Here is a 21,007-nt window from a genome sequence, read left to right on the forward strand (position 1 = left end):
CGCTCAAGAATTTTTTCGACACTAATTTACTGCCACTTAATAAAGAAAAGACATTTGTAATTCCATTTGCAATCCATACAAATGATACTCCTAAAAATTTTAACATTGTCATACATAATAATACTAAAATTCACAGCCAAAACTATTGTAAATCAAACTGTACAGTACTAAAAACAACAAATAAAATTAAATATCTAGGAGTAATTATTGATAAAAATCTGAAATGGAAGGAACAAATATGTCAAGTAGTAAACAAAATTAGAAAATTAATATATATATTTTTAAGAATTAGAAACTTTCTGTCGGTAAAAAATCTATATTTAATTTACTATGCCTTAGTTCAATCCACTTTACAATACGCTATTATTAGTTGGGGATCCGCGTATAAATGTAACCTTCTTCCAATTGAAATTATACAAAGAACAATTATTAAAATTATATTAAAAAAAATCCTTTGACTACCCAACAGAACGCCTGTTTGAAGAATTTCAAGTACCTACATTTAAACACCTATATATTAAAATCTCATTAATCCAAATTATAAAAGAAAAAGATAAATATCAATTTTTAAATGAAAACAGAACGCGACTTAGACATGTTTTTCTATGCCCAAAACTAAATACGTCTTTTGCACAACATCATTATACTTACCAGGGAAGAACTTTTTTCAATCGTCTACCAGAAGAAATCAGAAGCATTAATGATAAAACCCGAATACTGCTCTCTGTCAAGAGACATTTTAAAAATATTCTGAAAAAAAAAACTACTGTCACTTAATTAATCTCACAAATATCCTTAGTTTTCCATAACTTCCTTTCTTTTTTAAATTTAATAAATTAATGTATTATCCTTCACTACTATCAAAAAAAATACTACAGCAAACATACATTTATGTAAAAAGAATTATTTAAGTACTAACTAACAACAACATTTATGTACACTCCCCTTCCATACACAAGCAAATGCTTTCAATGGAAGAGTAGTAAAAAAAATACAAGATGTAAAATGAATTATGTACCATGTAAACATATTATTAAAAATAAAAAATAATTACAAAAAAAAAAAAAAAAAAGAAAGAGATGAAAATAAAGATAAATTAATTAATTATTTTAAAAAGAAATTTTAAACAGAATTGAAATGAAAAAAAAGAAGAAAATTGTTTTCAGGAAGAAGGCGAGTGGCAACTGGAAGCTGGTGCCCTGGTGCTGGCGGATGGAGGGGCTTGTTGTATAGACGAACTCGCACAGATGAGAGAGCACGACAGGGCCAGTATTCACGAAGCCATGGAACAACAGACTATTTCTGTGGCCAAGGTAAAAACGAATGGATTGCAAAAAAACTGAGAATTGACAATAAGGTTTGTAGGAAGAATATGAATAAAGGAAGAAGAAAAAGAAAGCAAAATCTTACCGTAGTGTTGAATCGATAGCTGCTCATACGTAATAACCTACACTTCTTTTCATTTATTAAAGCAATCACACACGCAATAACCAGCTTAACCTCTTGTGCGCCGCCGTTACCGACTGGCACAATAAAAAATTATTCTCTGAACTATTCTGAGGAAACTACTTATGGTAGATTATATACTATTTTTACATATATATACATTATCTGGTACGATGGTATAATTTATAAAAACATAATTTTGCTAAAAACAATTAAGTTATTACGAAAATAGAATCAGCTGACATACCTTCGCTTTAGTTCGTTTTTGTCCAACAGACCAAAACGTAAATCGGGAGAAATAGTGCTTCAAAGTTTTTTTACGAAAAATGCATATCCATACAATGATGAAATTAGACCATTCTAAGCTTACTTAAATGATTTAAAGTGATAGAAATTAGTTTCAAATGAAATAAAATTAGTTTCAAATGTTTAAAATTACGCATAAAACACGTTTTTAATTTGGATGTAGGACAAAGTGTTGGATAAACACGCTCAGAATGTTGTTTAATTTTGGTGGACTTAAGACAAATTGCGCCCTGAAAACACATTAAAAATATTTTTTTTACTTTTATCGTATAAATAAATGCTTCCGGAGAACAACTGCATACTTAACTCAATTTCGCCAAAAATGGTTTGTTTGACAAAAACGAACTAGAGCGACGATACAGTGAAAATTTATTGCCAGAACACCAAGAGCTAAAATTCATTAATCAATGACAATTGATAAATATCTTCGACATTTCAATATGAGATTTATTTGCGATGATATGGGTGATCCGTCTTTGATAATGACAACAATTCAAGTGACTTATTTTAAATAATTGCAATGTAACCACGATTGATCACGTTGAAGAATGTAGTTGTCTTCTTTCTTCTTGCTTGCTTGATGGCAATATTGAATACAGGAAGGAATAATCCTTTGACCGGTTCAGTCCCAATCACCCCATGGGCGGATTAATCATACGTAATTTTAATGGTAACAAAAGCTCCTGGCAGCGAATGTGTTAAGCAGCTTCAATATTATTAATTATTGAAAAAAACTGACAATTTAATGATGTACTTCCTTTTATTTTCTAGGCTGGAATAATTTGCAAATTAAACACCCGCTGTGCTGTTATAGCAGCATGTAATCCCAAAGGCAACTATGATACAGAGCAGGCACTGAGTGTTAATGTTTCACTGGGAACTCCACTACTGAGCAGGTAATTTAAAATTAAGGTTTCATAAATACAGTGAAACCACTTGTAATGTTCCAACTTACAAAATTTTTTACACCGCTTAAAAATCAATCACCGATGACATCCACCGTATGCTCCTCGATTTAAAGATTTTTATTTATGTATATAAAAAAGAAAAACACTTGCCATTTCTGTTACAATACACCATAGACATATGAATATTAGTAGACCTGCCCTAAGTGATTAAAAGCGTATTATCCCCACTCCCCATACCGGTTCCATTGGAACCGGCTGTGCTCGCGTATGGCCTCAAGTGAAATTTGAAAACGTGACGTCATCATTCTTGTGCGAACTATGGTCGAGGCATCATCGGTTCATTTTACGAAATAACACGGCAAAATGTTGACTTGAATAAACCCAATTGTCGTATTACATTCCATATATAAGCATTATTTTACTTTATTTTAAGCATATTCACATCGTATAATATAGATCAGTTTTAGAAACATATACTATCACATCGAGAAACGTCTGGACGCAAAACACAAAGCTGGTTGGTTGCTGGGAAGTAAATTATGAACATTTATAAAAGTGTCTTAACTAAATACTAAATACGAAATATTCGACTCTGAAAAGAGAACCGAATTTTTTCGCCGAATTTGGACTTCGCAAATTTGTTCATAACGTGGCGAGTAATTTGCGCTCCCATGTGAAAATGTCTATTCATTCAAAAGCAGATTTTACTTTTAAGAAGTAAATGGTGATATTATAATGCGAGATGCCTATATACTGTCAGATTGATTTATTGACGAATCACAGTCAGCCTTACGCCCTTCATTCTTCAACAGTTGATTTTACCCCTCGCCATTATCTTCTCGTCTATTAATTCCTATGTCTGTGCAATACACTAATTTTCATAATTTTTTCAACATTCTCTTCAGAAGGTTTCAAACTATGATAATAAAAGCACAGAAATTAAATACTACATATTTATTGACAAGAAAATTACAGAAAATATATGGAAAATGTACAAGAGTGTTTTCCTACACAAACACCGTGCAGTCCTTCATAACTGGCTTGATTTTCTCTGTCTCATAATTTCCGCGTTTTTATTCCAGTATTAAGAAATAGTAGGCCTTCTTGTGATACCCATTTCCAGGATTACTGCCACAAATACTTCCATCTCTGGTATTGTGCAAGGCTTCCAAAATTTTACGTGCGATTGAGGTTTCAAATGTGGGATTTTTCATCCATTTCAATGGATGGGATTCAAAAAATTGCGAAGCATAGTGATTAGTTTTGATAACCATTTTTGTAATCAAAGACTCTGTAAAAAATAAATTGAAATACTCCAGTGGGGGCTGCGTCACCTAGAGGAGCATGCTTGGGTCCACATACTTCCAGAAACGCATACTGAGTTTGTTTTGCAAACGTAGCGTTTCGCGGTAGTTTCAAGAATTCCGTATTTGATTGTGTCACATTTTCAAGGTCATCCTCACTATCGTTGCTGTCACCAATAACACGCAACCTCCGATTGCACGGAACGCAGTTTTCAAATTGTTCTGTTATTTCAACACATATATCTGAACTTTCACTCGTGTTTGACATTCTGAAATCAAAATTAGGAATATAAAAATAAAATAATAATAGCGGTGTTTATAGAAAAAAGTGTGATTGAAGAAAGTTAGAACGCAATTTAATGAATAAATATATGAACGCGGGAACACAACCGTTATTGACGCGCCTCAAAAGTGAACTGTCGAAACGAGCGCTACCGCGATGCTGGCATTTTTCGCACACCTACCTATGAGCGCCACGGTGCTTTTCGGCACTGTAAGGGAAAGCTTAATTTTTGCATTTTTACTGACATTGAGATCAGAAATATAGTGTTGTTTGATATTTTGCATTAACCTCTATTTATGTAATTGGTGAAATATATTATCAAAAACAGTAAAAATTCAGAAACGAAATTTTAAACAGCTCTGCTGCAAAATCGCAAATTCGCACATCCGACATTGTTCTTTGGCACCGTTGAAATACTTACCTTGTTCAGAAACCTTGAATTTTTTATTTCACTAACACAAACATGTACATAAGTTATGAAACCAGCCCATTCTAAATTATGACCATAATTTACGATACAGATAAAATATAAAATGAAATAAACAAAACTGTAGCGAGAGAGGTATACTTATTGACTAAATTGCGGGAGATCACCTCCCGGCCACCGAGAATCGGGGACTTTGGTGAGTACCAATTGGTTCATGGTCTTTTCCACTAGGGGTTCAGAATATCAAAAGAAGATATTATTTGTACACCTATTTCGTAAAATTTTCCCCTATTCACACAAACTCGCATTATTTTTTTATGTAAACAACATTATACAAGGTATCCGGGGAGAAAGTGCACTAACTTCAAGAAATGATTCTACATGATAATAAAAGTAAAAAAAGACAAATAACTTATGATTTAAGATTTTCACGGCCAAAAGTATTTTTGTTATTTGTTTTTGGGGTATTATGCCGTGTTGCGCTAACTCCTTCTTTAGCCAACGTTTCGGACAGCATTGCAGTGTCCATCATCAGGGCAGATGTGTTATTTGAGGTTGTGTTAAAATGTGAGCTTATGTATGAGGTTGTGATACCGTGTTGCCAGCTCCAACCCTCTGAGCTAATATTAACGTATCATTTTATTTTTTTTATTTAAAGTGGTTTTCTTCGTTTAGCTCTGGTGTATCCGTCAATTACCGGATACCAAGAACTATTAAGCTTAGCTCCATCGTCTCTATTAATGTTTACGGGATTTTTATGAATTTCAATGGCCTCCGTAATCAGCCGTGCTCTATAAGTTTTCGGTCTCCCCAGGATTTCAGGAACAAATCCAAAGTAATGCCCGGTGTCAATCAAATGCTCGGCGATTGCCGATTTGTCAGGGTGGCCGAGTTTACAAGCTCTGAAGTGTTCTGAAATCCTTTTGGAGATAGTCCGCTCTGTCTGGCCTACATAGACCTTGTCACATCCGGAACAGCTGAGTTTATACACTCCATCTGTTTCCAGAGGAAACTTAGTCTTTGCAGACCTCAGTAAGTCCTGTATCTTTGTAGTTGTTCCGAAGACAGTCTTGATATTTTCCTTTCTCAATAGCCTGGCAATTTTATCTGTCACATTGTGCACATAAGGCAGGAAGGCACAGCCTTTCGACTCTTGTTCAATTCTGTCTTCGTTTGGTGCAGATTTGGCTCTTATGATTTGCCTTGTCTGACTTGCTGGGTAGCCGTTACGCTCCAGTGCATCGGTCAGCTTCATATATTCATAGATAAAAAAGTTGGCTAGTACTGGCGATAACGGACTGCCCATCGCAACTCCCTCCAATTGCTCAAATAGTTCACCCTGAAACGCAAAGTATCCCGTTTTGAGGCAGTGTTCAAAAAGTTTGCAAATGTCTTCCTCATATATCTCCCTTAGCATTGTCATGAAGTCTTCTAGAGGCACATTTGTGAAAAGTGACACGACTTCAAAGCTGACCAGAATATCTCCTTCCTCAGTCTTAACTTTCTTGAGCTTACTAATCAGATCTGTTGAATCCTTAATCCACGATTCGGTTTTTCCAGTTTGCATCTGCAGTAATGTTTTTTATGGAGAAGTTTGAAGAAGTGGCACTCGACACAGCTTCGGCTGTCCCTAAAGTATGGTGGCGCTACGTCGACGATGTCTTCGCCATTTGGCCTCATGGAACGGAGAAACTAAACGAATTCCTGGATCATCTTAATTCTCTCCACAGCAAAATTAAATTCACAATGGAACTGGAAAACGAAGATAAAATCCTGCCCTTTTTAGATGTGGAGGTGATGCGGAAACACGATGGTAGCCTAGGGCATACTGTATATAGGAAACCAACCCATACGAATCGGTACTTACACGCTGATTCGCACCACCACCCAGCGCAGAAGAGAGGACTTATCCATACATTGGTGACCCGAGCGACCAGAATATGTGAAGAACATAAAATCGGAGCGGAACTTACGAAGCTGACCGATGCACTGGAGCGTAACGGCTACCCAGCAAGTCAGACAAGGCAAATCATAAGAGCCAAATCTGCACCAAACGAAGACAGAATTGAACAAGAGTCGAAAGGCTGTGCCTTCCTGCCTTATGTGCACAATGTGACAGATAAAATTGCCAGGCTATTGAGAAAGGAAAATATCAAGACTGTCTTCGGAACAACTACAAAGATACAGGACTTACTGAGGTCTGCAAAGACTAAGTTTCCTCTGGAAACAGATGGAGTGTATAAACTCAGCTGTTCCGGATGTGACAAGGTCTATGTAGGCCAGACAGAGCGGACTATCTCCAAAAGGATTTCAGAACACTTCAGAGCTTGTAAACTCGGCCACCCTGACAAATCGGCAATCGCCGAGCATTTGATTGACACCGGGCATTACTTTGGATTTGTTCCTGAAATCCTGGGGAGACCGAAAACTTATAGAGCACGGCTGATTACGGAGGCCATTGAAATTCATAAAAATCCCGTAAACATTAATAGAGACGATGGAGCTAAGCTTAATAGTTCTTGGTATCCGGTAATTGACGGATACACCAGAGCTAAACGAAGAAAACCACTTTAAATAAAAAAAATAAAATGATACGTTAATATTAGCTCAGAGGGTTGGAGCTGGCAACACGGTATCACAACCTCATACATAAGCTCACATTTTAACACAACCTCAAATAACACATCTGCCCTGATGATGGACACTGCAATGCTGTCCGAAACGTTGGCTAAAGAAGGAGTTAGCGCAACACGGCATAATACCCCAAAAACAAATAACAAAAAAGACAAATAACTTTATCGAAATTTGAACGTTTTAATGTAGTTTTCAGATAAAAAAAGTTTGTATGGATAAATTAATATTTTTCTAGGAAAAAAATATTCGTGTATGGAAAAAAGAAGTGGAATTTCGAAAAAAGGTTATTTTTTTTTTACCTCTACCATCATGTAGAATCACTTTCCGAAGTTTGTGCACTTTGCCGCCAGACACCCTGTATTTCGCCATTATACAATATTAGGTATAACTAACAAGAATAACTGGGACAAATCAACAAATGCAGCTTCTTTCTAGTTTTTTTTTTTTTTTTTTTTATTTATTCACATTTAAACCCGCTAAACTACTTGTGTAGTTTGTCAGCAGGGACATAGAGACAACATTTATACACTCATAAGATACAATTTGAACGGTACATAATTACATAAATTGGTTACATTGCAGAAAAGTTTAAATAGCAGCATAAAAGCCTTATATAATAAGCAAGTAAAAATAAATGTATGAACAAATTAGTATTATCAACATAAAACATAAAAGCCTTATAAAATAAGCAAGTAAAAATAAATGTATGAACAAATTAGTATTATCAACAAGTACATCAATAGTTTCATAAATAGAGGTAGGTAGTCAGGTATTATAAAATAATTGTTTTTCCATTTTCTAAGAATATGAATTCCATTTCAGGGGCATCAGTATAGATCATTATTATCCAATAACCATTTCCTTAGATTATATTTAACATTGGCAGTATACATGTTATTATTTTTAATTGTCATTGGTAATAAGTTAAACATTTTGGGTACTATATAGTTTAAAGTTCTTTCACCATATTTATTAGTACATTTCGGAACTACCAGTCCTTCATTTTGAGTGAATCTTGTGTTATGTTTATGGCAAACTCTTTCCCTATACAATGAATCAGACAATATAACATGTTGACTTACAATATTATAAAACAATAATCCTCTGACAGGTAAAATATTCAGAGACTTGTATATTAATTTAATGTTACTTCTGTGTTGATTGTCATATTTATGGATTAACAATTTTATAATGGAGTTTTGTAATGTTTGTATATAGCTTATATTAGTTTTACAAGAATGTCCCCAAGAAGTAATTCCATAACGTATAGTGGATTCAGCCAGAGATAAGTAGATTAACTTTAAAGTACTTATAGGCACGAAGTATTTTATTTTATAAATCCTACCCACAATAGCTCGTAGACGTTTACAAACATTAGCAATTTGTACATCCCATTTCATGTAGCAGTCAATAGTAACACCCAAATATACATAACTTTTGACAAAATCAATGGTTTCACATGAACAGGGCTGTGCAACATTTTTATGTATGCAGTCAAATGTGTGTGTATATAATGAAGGAATTACATTACATCTGGCGTGTGGAGATCTGATGTGCATAATTTTAGTTTTTTTGGCGTTTATAAAGAGGCCTGCATCATGCGACCATTTCAGTAGGGCAATAAAATCATGTTGCATAAGGTTCATTGCAGTAACCAGATCTTCGTGCGATATTACGAGCGCCGTATCGTCTGCATATACAAAATGTTTAACAAATGAAAACAATTTTCTCATAATTGAGACATAAATAATATAAAGGGTTGGCCCTAGAATTGACCCCTGTGCAACACCTGTTGAGATATATTTTCTTTTGCTAAATTTTTTAAGAATTTTTACTCTTATTTGTCGATCAGTTAGTAAATTTTTTAATAAAACTAGCAGCTTTCCTCTAATTCCTATTGCCTCCAGTGTTTCTAATAGTTTATTTGTATCAATGGTATCAAATGCCTTAGAGTTATCTATGAATAAAACCAAAACTTGTTTTTTTAGATTTAATTCATAATTTATGTGATTTGAAAATTCCTGAAGCAGCATTTCCGTACTTTTTTTCTTTTGAAATCCATATTGGTTGGGATCCAACAAAGAGAAAGATTCTAGATATTTATTAAGTTTTATGGAAATGTATTTTTCAAGTATTTTTTCTAGGGCTGGCAATATGCTTATTGGCCTATAATTTTGAATATCTGTATGTTTGCCCCCTTTGTAAATTGGCCTAATGATGCTACTTTTTAGTTCATCTGGTATTACTGCTTGCGATAAAATTAAATTGATAAAGTGTGTTATAACAGGCCCTAAAATATTAATATGTGTCTTAATGTCAAACATTCGAATGTTGTCAATCCCTGGTGACTTTGAATTGTTTAATTTGCTAACAATAATATTGATTTCTTGGCAGGTAGCTCTGGGTAGGTACATACTATGTTGCACTTCATTCGGCCTGACGGTCGATGCTAAATAATCACATTTATGTATCATAGAGTTAACACTATTTGTAAAATATTCAACAAACTTATCTGCTACGGTTTCTTCATTATTCGTATTTAACATATATTTCGAGATTATTTCGTCACAACTACTTTTGGACTTGCGTCCTAATAATTTATTTATTTCATCCCAAGTTTTTTTTGTATTTCCAAAATAATTTTTGAATTTATTGTTAAAAAAGGTAGACTTACATTTAATAATTTCTTTTGTCACCTTATTTCTGAAAGTTTTATATTCCAATTCAAAGAATTGATTGCTAGGAAAATTCTTCCACCTTCTGTACAATGAATCTTTTTTTTTAATGTTTTCTAAGATATTAGAAGTTATCCAAGGTTTTATTGACAGAGGTCTTTTTTTGGGTTTATAATTCATAACGATTTTACTCTGTTCATACAAATTCTTAAAGTTGTTTTTAATTTTACTATATAGTATATTGCAATCTTGTTCCTCAAGCAAGGAGTACCACTTAAAATTATGAATGTTTTTGTCGATTTTGTTTTGCGATAAAAACGAAATTCTTTCCCCGTGTTCTGGGGCTTCTTTCCTTGCACTATATTTAATATTAACTGCAGTTAAAAAGTGATCCGCTATAGTAATATTATTACATACACATGAGGAAAGAGAATCGCTTTGTTTACATCCACTGTTAAATCGGACAAATATGTGGTCTAAACAAGTACGAGTAACTTTTCCTGCTAAAACTGCTTCTCTAGTTACGTCACAAATACATTTGATTAAATAATTATCCGACATTATATTTTCATATGCCATAATAATAGGGTTTTGACAATTTAACAAGTCTAGATTAATATCTCCTATAAGTAAAACATTTTCTTTGGGGCTTATAGTATGCAGAATGGCAAATATTTCATTAAGAAATTGTGGTTGGCTAGAGTTGGGGGGGCGGTATATTGCTATGATGTTTAAAATACTCTTGTTTGGAAGTGTCATAGAGCCAAGCACACATTCAAAATGATTTGTTTCTATTGTTTTCTGTTGAAATGTGAATTCATTTCGAACATATAGCAATATACCTCCTCCAGATTTTTTAGTTCGGCAATAGTTGTAGCAATTAAATCCAGGAATATTATACAGACAGACAAGATTCGGTGTTATAGCCGTTTCACATAACATTAACACATGAATATGCTTCCAACAAGTATTTAAGTAGACATTCAAAGTATCCCAGTATTTATAAATCGATCTAACATTCAACTGAACAATATTAATATTTTCCATATTGTAGTTGCTATGAAACTTTAGCCAATCACAGAAATTATGAGTATTTTCGTAATCTACCTCGTCATCTTCTTCAATGTAATTAGACGCCATAATCAATAGTTGCAAAGTCCTTGGCAAGGGCAGCCTTGTAGGCCGGGCAGGAGTCCTTGTCTCCAGTCGGATGTGCAGCGGGCTTCCCAAATCTTGTACAGGTGGCGCAGACAGGCTCGGCGGCGGCTTTTGGGCAGTTTATCCGGGCGTGACCTTCGCCTGCGCAGTGTCCACATCTTTGCTGGTCCTTGCAAAACTTGAAGGAATGTCCGATCATTTGGCACTTGGAGCACACTGTAAGTCCAATGAAGTCACGAACACGGCACACATTCCAGTCCACAAAGACTTTCCCCTGCTCCACCAGCACGTGACGAATGTGGGCAGGAACCTCGAAGACCCGGTGGCAAGTTGATCCAGTTCGAGCGCCAGCAAGGTGACTTAGCTTGCAACTTTTTACTGCGAAATCTAGGCCTGCTTTGTCCTGGGCTCCTGCTAAGGCATTTTTTAGGAAGCACTCGTCCGTTAGGTCACGAGGAACATTGAAGAAAATCACCCTTGGAAGCCGTTTTGTTGGTAATCGAGCGCTTAGAGTGTCCGAGTTTGCTAGACATGGGGTTTTCAGTATTTTATCCTGATCTTCTTGTGTTGCAGTATGGATTACAACGCCTTTGTTTCTGATTCTCCTAATACCCGTCACACGGATTCCAAGTTCTGATGGTCGTAATGTATCTTTTAGTAGCTGTTTCGTATCGTCGCTATCTTTTGTAGAATCCAGCTTTGGGAAGATGCATACAGCAGGTTTGGGGGTCCCAACGTTAAGTCCTGAGCGGTTGATTGATGGTATCATCTTCTGTGGGCCATTTTTCACAATATCGGCAAACGATAGGCTTGCTTCCGTGGCATCGGCTACTCTACGCATCACTGGTCCTAGATCCGACTCCAACTGCAATATTTTTTCTAACCTGTGTTGGTTTTCTGCTTTTTCAATCGCGATCTCTCCCTTTGCCACTATTAATTTGGCATTAACTGTTGCCAGATCAGCTTTGAAACCCTCTCGTTCCAATAACAGCTGTGAAACTGATCTGAATACAGCGGATACATATGCGCTTATCCGCAGTTGTTGATCCTTTGAGACTCTTGACTGCTTTTCAGCAAGGACATCTTGGAGTGCTCTTAGACTTGCTTCAGTGTCGTTCAGTATCTGTACTGAGGACACTGGGATTTCACTATCATTTTCAGACACGTCGGAATAGTCCGATGCTCCGTCAGATTCCTCATCTTCAACCACTGGAGAAATCATTCCCGAGGCCTTTTTTTGTGATGGGGACGTCATCTTATCCAGCATTCTTTTTTTACGCCGATGGCAGCATTCATCAGGCATCGGTGGGATGGACATTTCAATGAGAACAAACACACAATCTTAGGTTGTTTTAAAACTTTCGATAAAAATGTTTAGAATCCGCTAGAATAGTATTATTTTATTACTGTTTTATCAAATAAACTTTTTTGGCACTTAAATTTTCCATATAAATACTGTTTGCACACGAATTCGGAGGTTTTTTTTAGTTTTTTTGCAAGAGCAAAGTGTAAACACGAACTGCTGTCACTGCGATTATTGTTACATTTTGAATACGAGTTGAAAGTCGAAACAAAACTAGAGAAAGCACAACACAATATTGCATTACTAGCATAATAGTTAAATTAAGACAAAGTCTCTTTAGTAGATTTCCAAGTGCCATTTAAAGTAGTTGGTAACAGTTAGAGAAAGGCAGGACCAAGAAAATAAAAATGTACAAAAATTTTCTGCCTATTTATATTGTATGGCTTAGGTTTTAAGATTTCACCGTCAGGTGTTGTTTTGGTTTATTTTGTATGAATTGTATTGTGCTGACTATAACGCACAACATAGGAATATCGGATTGCTCTTTGACCATATTTTTAAGGCGGAATTTTAATGGTGCGTTCTTTATAACATGCTTATATTATTATAATGCAAGTTTGTCTCACAATATCATCTTTCTAATGCGGGTTCACTGCACCAACACACTTGGAGCAAACGGCCACTGCATTTGACCTATGCATTCTGCAAAATTTTGATTTGAATCATACACGTATGCGTCATCCGCACTGTGATTCTAAATAAGATACGTGTGCGCTGCGTGTCATCTGCCCTCTGATTCTAAATAAGATATGTGTGCGCTGCGTGTCATCTGCCCTCTGATTCTAAATAAGATACGTGTGCGCTGCGTGTCATCTGCCCTCTGATTCTAAATAAGATATGTGTGCGCTGCGTATCATCTGCCCTCTGATTCTAAATAAGATACGTGTGCGCTGCGTGTCATCTGCCCTCTGATTCTAAATAAGATATGTGTGCGCTGCGTGTCATCCGCCCTCTGATTCTAAATAAGATATGTGTGCGCTGCGTGTCATCCGCCCTCTGATTCTAAATAAGATATGTGTGCGCTGCGTGTCATCTGCCCTCTGATTCTAAATAAGATACGTGTGCGCTGCGTGTCATCCGCCCTCTGATTCTAAATAAGATATGTGTGCGCTGCGTGTCATCCGCCCTCTGATTCTAAATAAGATACGTGTGCGCTGCGTGTCATCTGCCCTCTGATTCTAAATAAGATACGTGTGCGCTGCGTGTCATCCGCCCTCTGATTCTAAATAAGATACGTGTGCGCTGCGTGTCATCTGCCCTCTGATTCTAAATAAGATACGTGTGCGCTGCGTGTCATCTGCCCTCTGATTCTAAATAAGATACGTGTGCGCTGCGTGTCATCTGCCCTCTGATTCTAAATAAGATATGTGTGCGCTGCGTGTCATCCGCCCTCTGATTCTAAATAAGATACGTGTGCGCTGCGTGTCATCTGCCCTCTGATTCTAAATAAGATATGTGTGCGCTGCGTGTCATCCGCCCTCTGATTCTAAATAAGATACGTGTGCGCTGCGTGTCATCTGCCCTCTGATTCTAAATAAGATATGTGTGCGCTGCGTGTCATCCGCCCTCTGATTCTAAATAAGATACGTGTGCGCTGCGTGTCATCTGCCCTCTGATTCTAAATAAGATACGTGTGCGCTGCGTGTCATCTGCCCTCTGATTCTAAATAAGATACGTGTGCGCTGCGTGTCATCTGCCCTCTGATTCTAAATAAGATATGTGTGCGCTGCGTGTCATCCGCCCTCTGATTCTAAATAAGATACGTGTGCGCTGCGTGTCATCTGCCCTCTGATTCTAAATAAGATATGTGTGCGCTGCGTGTCATCCGCCCTCTGATTCTAAATAAGATACGTGTGCGCTGCGTGTCATCTGCCCTCTGATTCTAAATAAGATATGTGTGCGCTGCGTGTCATCTGCCCTCTGATTCTAAATAAGATACGTGTGCGCTGCGTGTCATCTGCCCTCTGATTCTAAATAAGATACGTGTGCGCTGCGTGTCATCTGCCCTCTGATTCTAAATAAGATACGTGTGCGCTGCGTGTCATCTGCCCTCTGATTCTAAATAAGATATGTGTGCGCTGCGTGTCATCCGCCCTCTGATTCTAAATAAGATACGTGTGCGCTGCGTGTCATCTGCCCTCTGATTCTAAATAAGATATGTGTGCGCTGCGTGTCATCCGCCCTCTGATTCTAAATAAGATACGTGTGCGCTGCGTGTCATCTGCCCTCTGATTCTAAATAAGATATGTGTGCGCTGCGTGTCATCCGCCCTCTGATTCTAAATAAGATACGTGTGCGCTGCGTGTCATCTGCCCTCTGATTCTTAATAAGATATGTGTGCGCTGTGTGTCAGCCGCTAGTAAAATGTTAAGAAGTTTGATTTTTGAAGACTGAAATGCATAAGAAGTTTTTTTATCTGCTTCCTTGGAAAAACTTTATAAGAAAAATTCGTTGTACTTGTCCTACCCACGTGAAGATGTGGAATCAAACATTTTGATACCTCATATTTATACTGTACTTGTGTTCTTACAGGTTTGACTTAATTTTCATTTTGCTAGACACTCTAAACCAAAAATGGGACAGTTTGGTTGCAGACTACGTACTTTTTGGAAAAACAACGGAAGCAAAACAACACCCTAAAAGTTGGTCTCTTGAAAAGCTGCAGGTATATAATTTTCTCGCATAAACCATTAAAACATGCCTTTGTTACAACATATTTGCCAGCCTTCAATTCTTTAAATTAAAAGTTCTACAATATGTATATATAAAACAATCCTTTCAGCTATACATTTCACTGATAGGGCCGTACGAAGTTTCCATATCTCGGGAGGCCAACACTATCCTGCGTGCGTATTACGTGAGACAAAGGAGAGCAGAGAATCGGGATCCGTCACGCACAACTGTCAGAATGCTGGATAGCTTAGTCAGGTATGAATTTTACTTTATTTTGACTTTGTATAGTAATATATTTATTCAAATGTCCACTTAGTTTGTTAGTTGTTGAGCTACATAGTTTTATTAATTACATATTTTTTGAGACCATCCTAATGCAATTAACAAAATGTGTGAAAGTGAGTTAGATGTCAATTAGAGGGGGTTTTCGGGGTTATGACTAATGAGGTATATAACCCAACGTTCTCGACCAACACATATTATTAAATTCCCATCGACAATTAGTTTGCTGCACGGCTATCACAAATTTCAGCAAATACGGCTATCAAAAACATGGGAGTCACAGTAAGCCCTCCAGCGGATGTCAATCTCCATTTTATGAACATGGAATGAGTTAAAAGTTAGCTTGTTGTCAATGTGAATATTATTTTTACTAATTGAGGTTTGGGCTTTTTTCCCTAAAGTTGTATTAATGTTTTATTAATCTTTTTTGTATTTCATAGACTATCTCAGGCACATGCGAGGTTGATGTTCCGCCATGTTGTTCTTCCGATGGATGCCATCACTGCTGTTTCTCTCATGGACCTATCCATGCAGGACTGTACACTCTCCGATACATCTGATGCTCTTCATTCCACCTTCTCGGAATACCCAGATTTTGAATACCTCAAAACTGCCAAAGACCTTCTTTCTAGTTTAAATCTGTATGAGATTTGGCATGATGAACTTAGTTTTTATTCCAAGTTGCTCAATGTCAATAAGCATCTTTTGGAAAAGGATCTTGACAATGGTGAAACAAAATATTTTCCTCACAATATTTCAATGGATGAATCATCTCATTTAGAAAATGCATCAGAAATTGTTGAAAGCTCATTTTTCAAACAACCTTCTAAAGCAGCTGTGGAAAATGGAGAAAAGGCTTCTACCAGTGATAACGGCAAAAGTAGTCAGTCTTCTTCTCAAAATATTATAAGTAGTAATAATAAGTTAACTAAAACCTTCTTAGATATAGAAAAAGATGATGACTTGGATTCTATTCTTGATTTCAATGACTCAATTAGTTTAGCCAAAAAGCTGCCCATTAAAACTAAAGGAAAAACTAATGAATCAATTAGTATAGAAACACTTGTTGGTAAGGCTGAAGGTAATTCTGAAGTAGAAAATGTCAATACAAAACATTCAGTAGGTCGCTTGGCCCAAACGCTCAAAAAACATTCTAACATGAATAAAATTACAAATATTAACAGTGAAGGAATTATCACAGGAAAGCGAAAACGCGAGGCTAATAAGCGTGTTGATAAATCTAAAAAAGCGAAGAAAAGAAACAGCATTGATGTTCCTTTGCAAAACGTTTTAAATGAAATAAATCAAGTCTGCGATAAACGAAATAGCAAACGCAATAAAGTTAAAAAGACACCTTCAAAAACAAATAACAAAGGTGTGGCAAACAAATTAGTTGATATTTTATCAAGTTCTGATGAAGAAATCAATGAAACTGATATGTTGAAATGCCTCCCAAGCGTAAATGATGTTTTCAATAATATTTCTACAGATTTTGATCAAATGGATTTTGATAGTGATGCATCCATGTTCGAAAATTCACTGCCGTTACAAGAAAATGATTCTAACCATAAACCAAAGTTAAATGCTCAGGATACTAAATCTATTAGTAAAATTGTAAGTAATGATTCCAAAAAGGTTCTCATAGCTTCCGAAACTGTATTAGATGAAACATTAAAATATATTGATAAGAAAGATATTGAACAAAAAATATCCCCTGTTAATTTGAAAACAATAGAAAAATTGCAACAATTTTGTTTTAGTAGCAGCAAAAAGAAAGATGAAACAATAATTGTTTCGGAAAATTCAGCTTCGAATGCAACTTTAATGAGTTTAAAAAGAGTTATTGATTTTCAATGTGAAAATGCTTCAATATTAGCAGACGAACAAACAAAAAGCAATTTAACAAAATTCAAGCAATTTAATGTGGTAAATTCTGGTAAAAATAATCATTCTCAAGCTTCCTCATCCAGCGTACGCTCGCAAACTTCAATTTTTGAAAATGATGATGATTTAGATGTTTTAGATATTTAAATGTCAAAGTCAAAGTAATTCATAGATATTTATTGTTTTTGTGTTTAATTAGTAGAACTCCATTTTTTTTTTTTAAATTTAATGCAAATCAAATTTAATAATATTATTATTAAGTTCTGCAAGTATTTTTTGGTTTTTGGTATTGTTACAGCTGTTTCTGCTTTCAAGGCCATTTTCAAACTGTGGTTATAACCACGTTTAGACTACTTGTTTATATGATCCTATTTTACCCGAACAATACTTGCAGAACTTAATAATAATATTATTAAATTTGATATACATTAAATTTAAAAAAAAATAATTCCTAGAGTTTATTTATCAACGTTGAATCATGTTGTTTTGTTATTATCTACTTCAATCATTTTTTACAGTTATTATTTACTACGAAGAGTTTTCATTACAGTTTTATAGCACACTCTAGTCCAAATTTTAATTTTTGAAAAAATATATTTTTTTGTGAAATTAGGAAATTTGGGAAATATGTAGTTACGAAATTTTCTTAAAATATTTACATAAATATTTCACATCTTTAATGGTTATTTGCATAATTTTTTGTTAACATTTTTCACTTCTATTCTTTTTTTATCCTATTTTTATTTTTATTCTCTAACAAATTTCAAAAAGAACATTATATTTTGGATAAAAGTAATAATAGGGCCTTTACCAGTGCCCTCACCCAAATTCGAAACTATTGTTGCAACTAAAATATTGAGTGATTATATTATAATATAAGTGTAGGTGTACTCACAAGTATTTAAACTAACCGTTAAAATGACTGCCTCAACACAGGCTAGCCGCTAGCCTAGTAAAAGGTTGGCTAGCAGGTTATGAAAATCCTCAACTTTATCTAATTGTTATGTATTCTATCTATTTGCATGTTTATAGTTGCAAATTTATTAAATAAAGATATTATAATTATTATGTATTGTCATTTTGTCTATGTTTTTAAATTATTATTTCGAATGTATTGCATTGCACTGCCCCTGCATAAATTCTGGAATAAACTATTATTATTATTATAATTTAATTATAAGCATCAAAGTCTTTAAATTTTTTAACATTACAAACATAATATTTATGTCTCCCTCCTATTAATTAATAATTGTAACCAGATGTCTATAATAATATTATATCATAACCTTATATATTTACACAACATAAAAATATATTAATAAAATAAAACAAGTAAAATCAGGAATTTTAATAATTGTGGTATTCATAACAGATTTGCAGCACACAAAGTATTTTTACATGGTTACACTGGACTCCCGCGGTTTCGAAATAACACAGTGCTACGTTCCTTGCATGTACTTACTACTCAGTATGTACTATGCGCAGAGAGGAATGCGGAAAGCGGGTCGGGATTGTGCGGGAAGTGCAGTCAGTTGAGTGGATTCCATTGGACGTCGCGGACGCCTTATTTGCGTGTGGCGGCGTGATTTCTTGATATTCCGCTTCATAAATTAACTCCAAAATGTCAGGTAGTGCCAAAATTTTTTTTTTTTACACGGATTTGCATGGAACGTATCCACCGTGTAAAAAGAGAGCCCACTGTATATGTATATATGTATATCTACCATAGAATATTATAATTTAATAAAATGCCCCTATGGAGACATTCAGTAGTTCCATTATTATAATATTTTTTTGTATGACTGAAGTTTATCATTCCATCAGTTTCGCTTTGTTGACCTCAGTAGAACGTTGAAACAAATTTCCCCAGAAATTATGGTTTTACTTGTGTTGGTGAGCACAAATTCTTGAGTGTACTTCCACCTGCCTTGGGGCCAGCCCAACAAAATTGTGGATTCAGTAAATACCATGTCTTTCATATAAATAGGGCCGACCTGAGAAAATTAAACAAAAATTAAAATATGGAAGCACCAAAATATGATTAATCAAGATAAATGCAGTAGTGCATGCAATGAAAATGGGGTTTTGTTACAATTGGGTACATGTCATAAGCATATGCCTATCCGCCAAGCTACGGCAAATTATATTTCGTTTCATGTCATAATCCTACTTCTAACCGCCTTAAGTTGTTGTATTACAAATACATATCCTAAACATGAGTTATTATCAATTAGGGAAGTATTAATTAACCTCTAAGAGAGTGAGTTTTTCAGAGAAGAAAGTGTTCAACATAGTGAGATTTTTTTATCTCGAAATTCTCTTTTTAAAAATAATGTTTCTTAATACGTATTACAAAAAAATAAACTTTGTTAAAAAATACACACAATAACAAAATAAGCTAATTAATCTAATACTAACCGTTTTAGTGTTATCCTTATTTTACAAGAATGTACAGGGTTGTCCAATAAGAGGGGTTATTTTGATATTCAAAGAAACTTTTCCCCTAAAAGATCAATGGTTTCGTTGCTTGTGTGGCACGTAGCGCCGTCTTGTTGAAAGTTAACGTTGTCCAGATCAATACCATCTAATTCCGGCCATAAAAAATCATTAATCATCTCTCGATAGCGCAATCCATTCACCGTAACTGTTGCTCCAGCCTCATTTTCGAAAAAGTAAGGTCCAATGACTCCGCCGGACCATAAACCGCACCAAACAGTCACACGTTGAGGACAGAGAGTCTTTTCAACAATAACTCTTGCGTTTTTCGAGCCCCAGATGCGACAATTTTGCTTGTTGACGAAGCCACCGAGGTGGAAATGGGCCTCATCACTCAAGATGATTTTTCGATGGAATTCCGGTTCATTTTCACGCATTTCAAGGACCCATTCAGCATCGTGTATCGTTCCATTTTTATTAATGGCGTAGTTTCTACTTGTCAAATGTCAAAAAACGACAGCTTCAAAAGTAACATCTACCGAAATAGCGGGCTATTCAAAATAACACCTCTTATTGGAAAACCCTATATTTAAAAATCTACAGTTTTCAGATAAAAAGAATGGTATATAAATGCAATAACTTGGACAAATATCAACAAATTTTAATAATTCTTTTTGCAATTAAATAAGTAAAGAATGATATTTTATGTTTTTAATAAAAAACTACATATTAACAATTACAAAAATATATTTAAAAATTTTCAAGAAGTAACTAGTAAAAAATAAATTGAAATAAGCTATTGGTTTTGCATCAGAAGAAGTAGCGCGTCTAGTTCCAGGAATTTAGAAGAAAGTTGTCAGATGTCTTTGAAAAAACTTTAAAAAAAAAAAGGTTTTACAAAAAACTTTGTCAAACAAAGGTCTCGTCGTCCGTAGTGTCGCTGTCATTTGATACATCGACCGCAATAGAACTAACATCCGACATGGTGAAAAATATCGATTCACTTTAGGGTGTATTTATTTTAACAATAAATACAGTTAGAAAGAAATGCGTCAACCGCAATACATCGTACTCAAATGTAACATGCGTTCATTCAAGGACCGACAAATGCACACTAAAGTGAGAGACAGTTAACTCCTCGTGAGTAACTTTTGCATCGCGATAGCGCTGAATAGCACTCTAACGGTTAATTATAAAAAAAAAAAATAGTATTTTTTTTTTTTTTTTT

At 35.2% G+C, this 21,007-nt stretch overlaps 1 protein-coding gene across 3 annotated transcripts in view; it reads left to right on the forward strand.

Annotated features, from left to right (window-relative positions):
• LOC149417979 (DNA helicase MCM9-like) overlaps positions 1–21,007 on the forward strand; it is a 64,753-nt gene that overhangs the window by 11,711 nt on the left and 32,035 nt on the right. For 2 of the 3 annotated variants that reach the window (XM_089639265.1, XM_089639266.1), the window contains 5 exons: positions 1,167–1,313; positions 2,524–2,648; positions 15,037–15,169; positions 15,287–15,432; positions 15,900–18,351. In XM_089639265.1, the coding sequence (XP_089495391.1) occupies positions 1,167–1,313; positions 2,524–2,648; positions 15,037–15,169; positions 15,287–15,432; positions 15,900–17,490 (2,142 nt within the window). In that variant the 3' untranslated portion in view covers positions 17,491–18,351. Of the gene's footprint in view, positions 1–1,166; positions 1,314–2,523; positions 2,649–15,036; positions 15,170–15,286; positions 15,433–15,899; positions 18,352–21,007 lie in introns of those variants that run through there. The other variant, XM_089639268.1, reaches the window with a different exon arrangement.

The sequence above is a fragment of the Hesperophylax consimilis genome, chromosome 14 (assembly GCF_061612785.1).
Source record: "Hesperophylax consimilis isolate HC1 chromosome 14, BYU_Hcon_1.0, whole genome shotgun sequence".
Taxonomy (NCBI): Eukaryota; Metazoa; Arthropoda; class Insecta; order Trichoptera; family Limnephilidae; genus Hesperophylax; species Hesperophylax consimilis.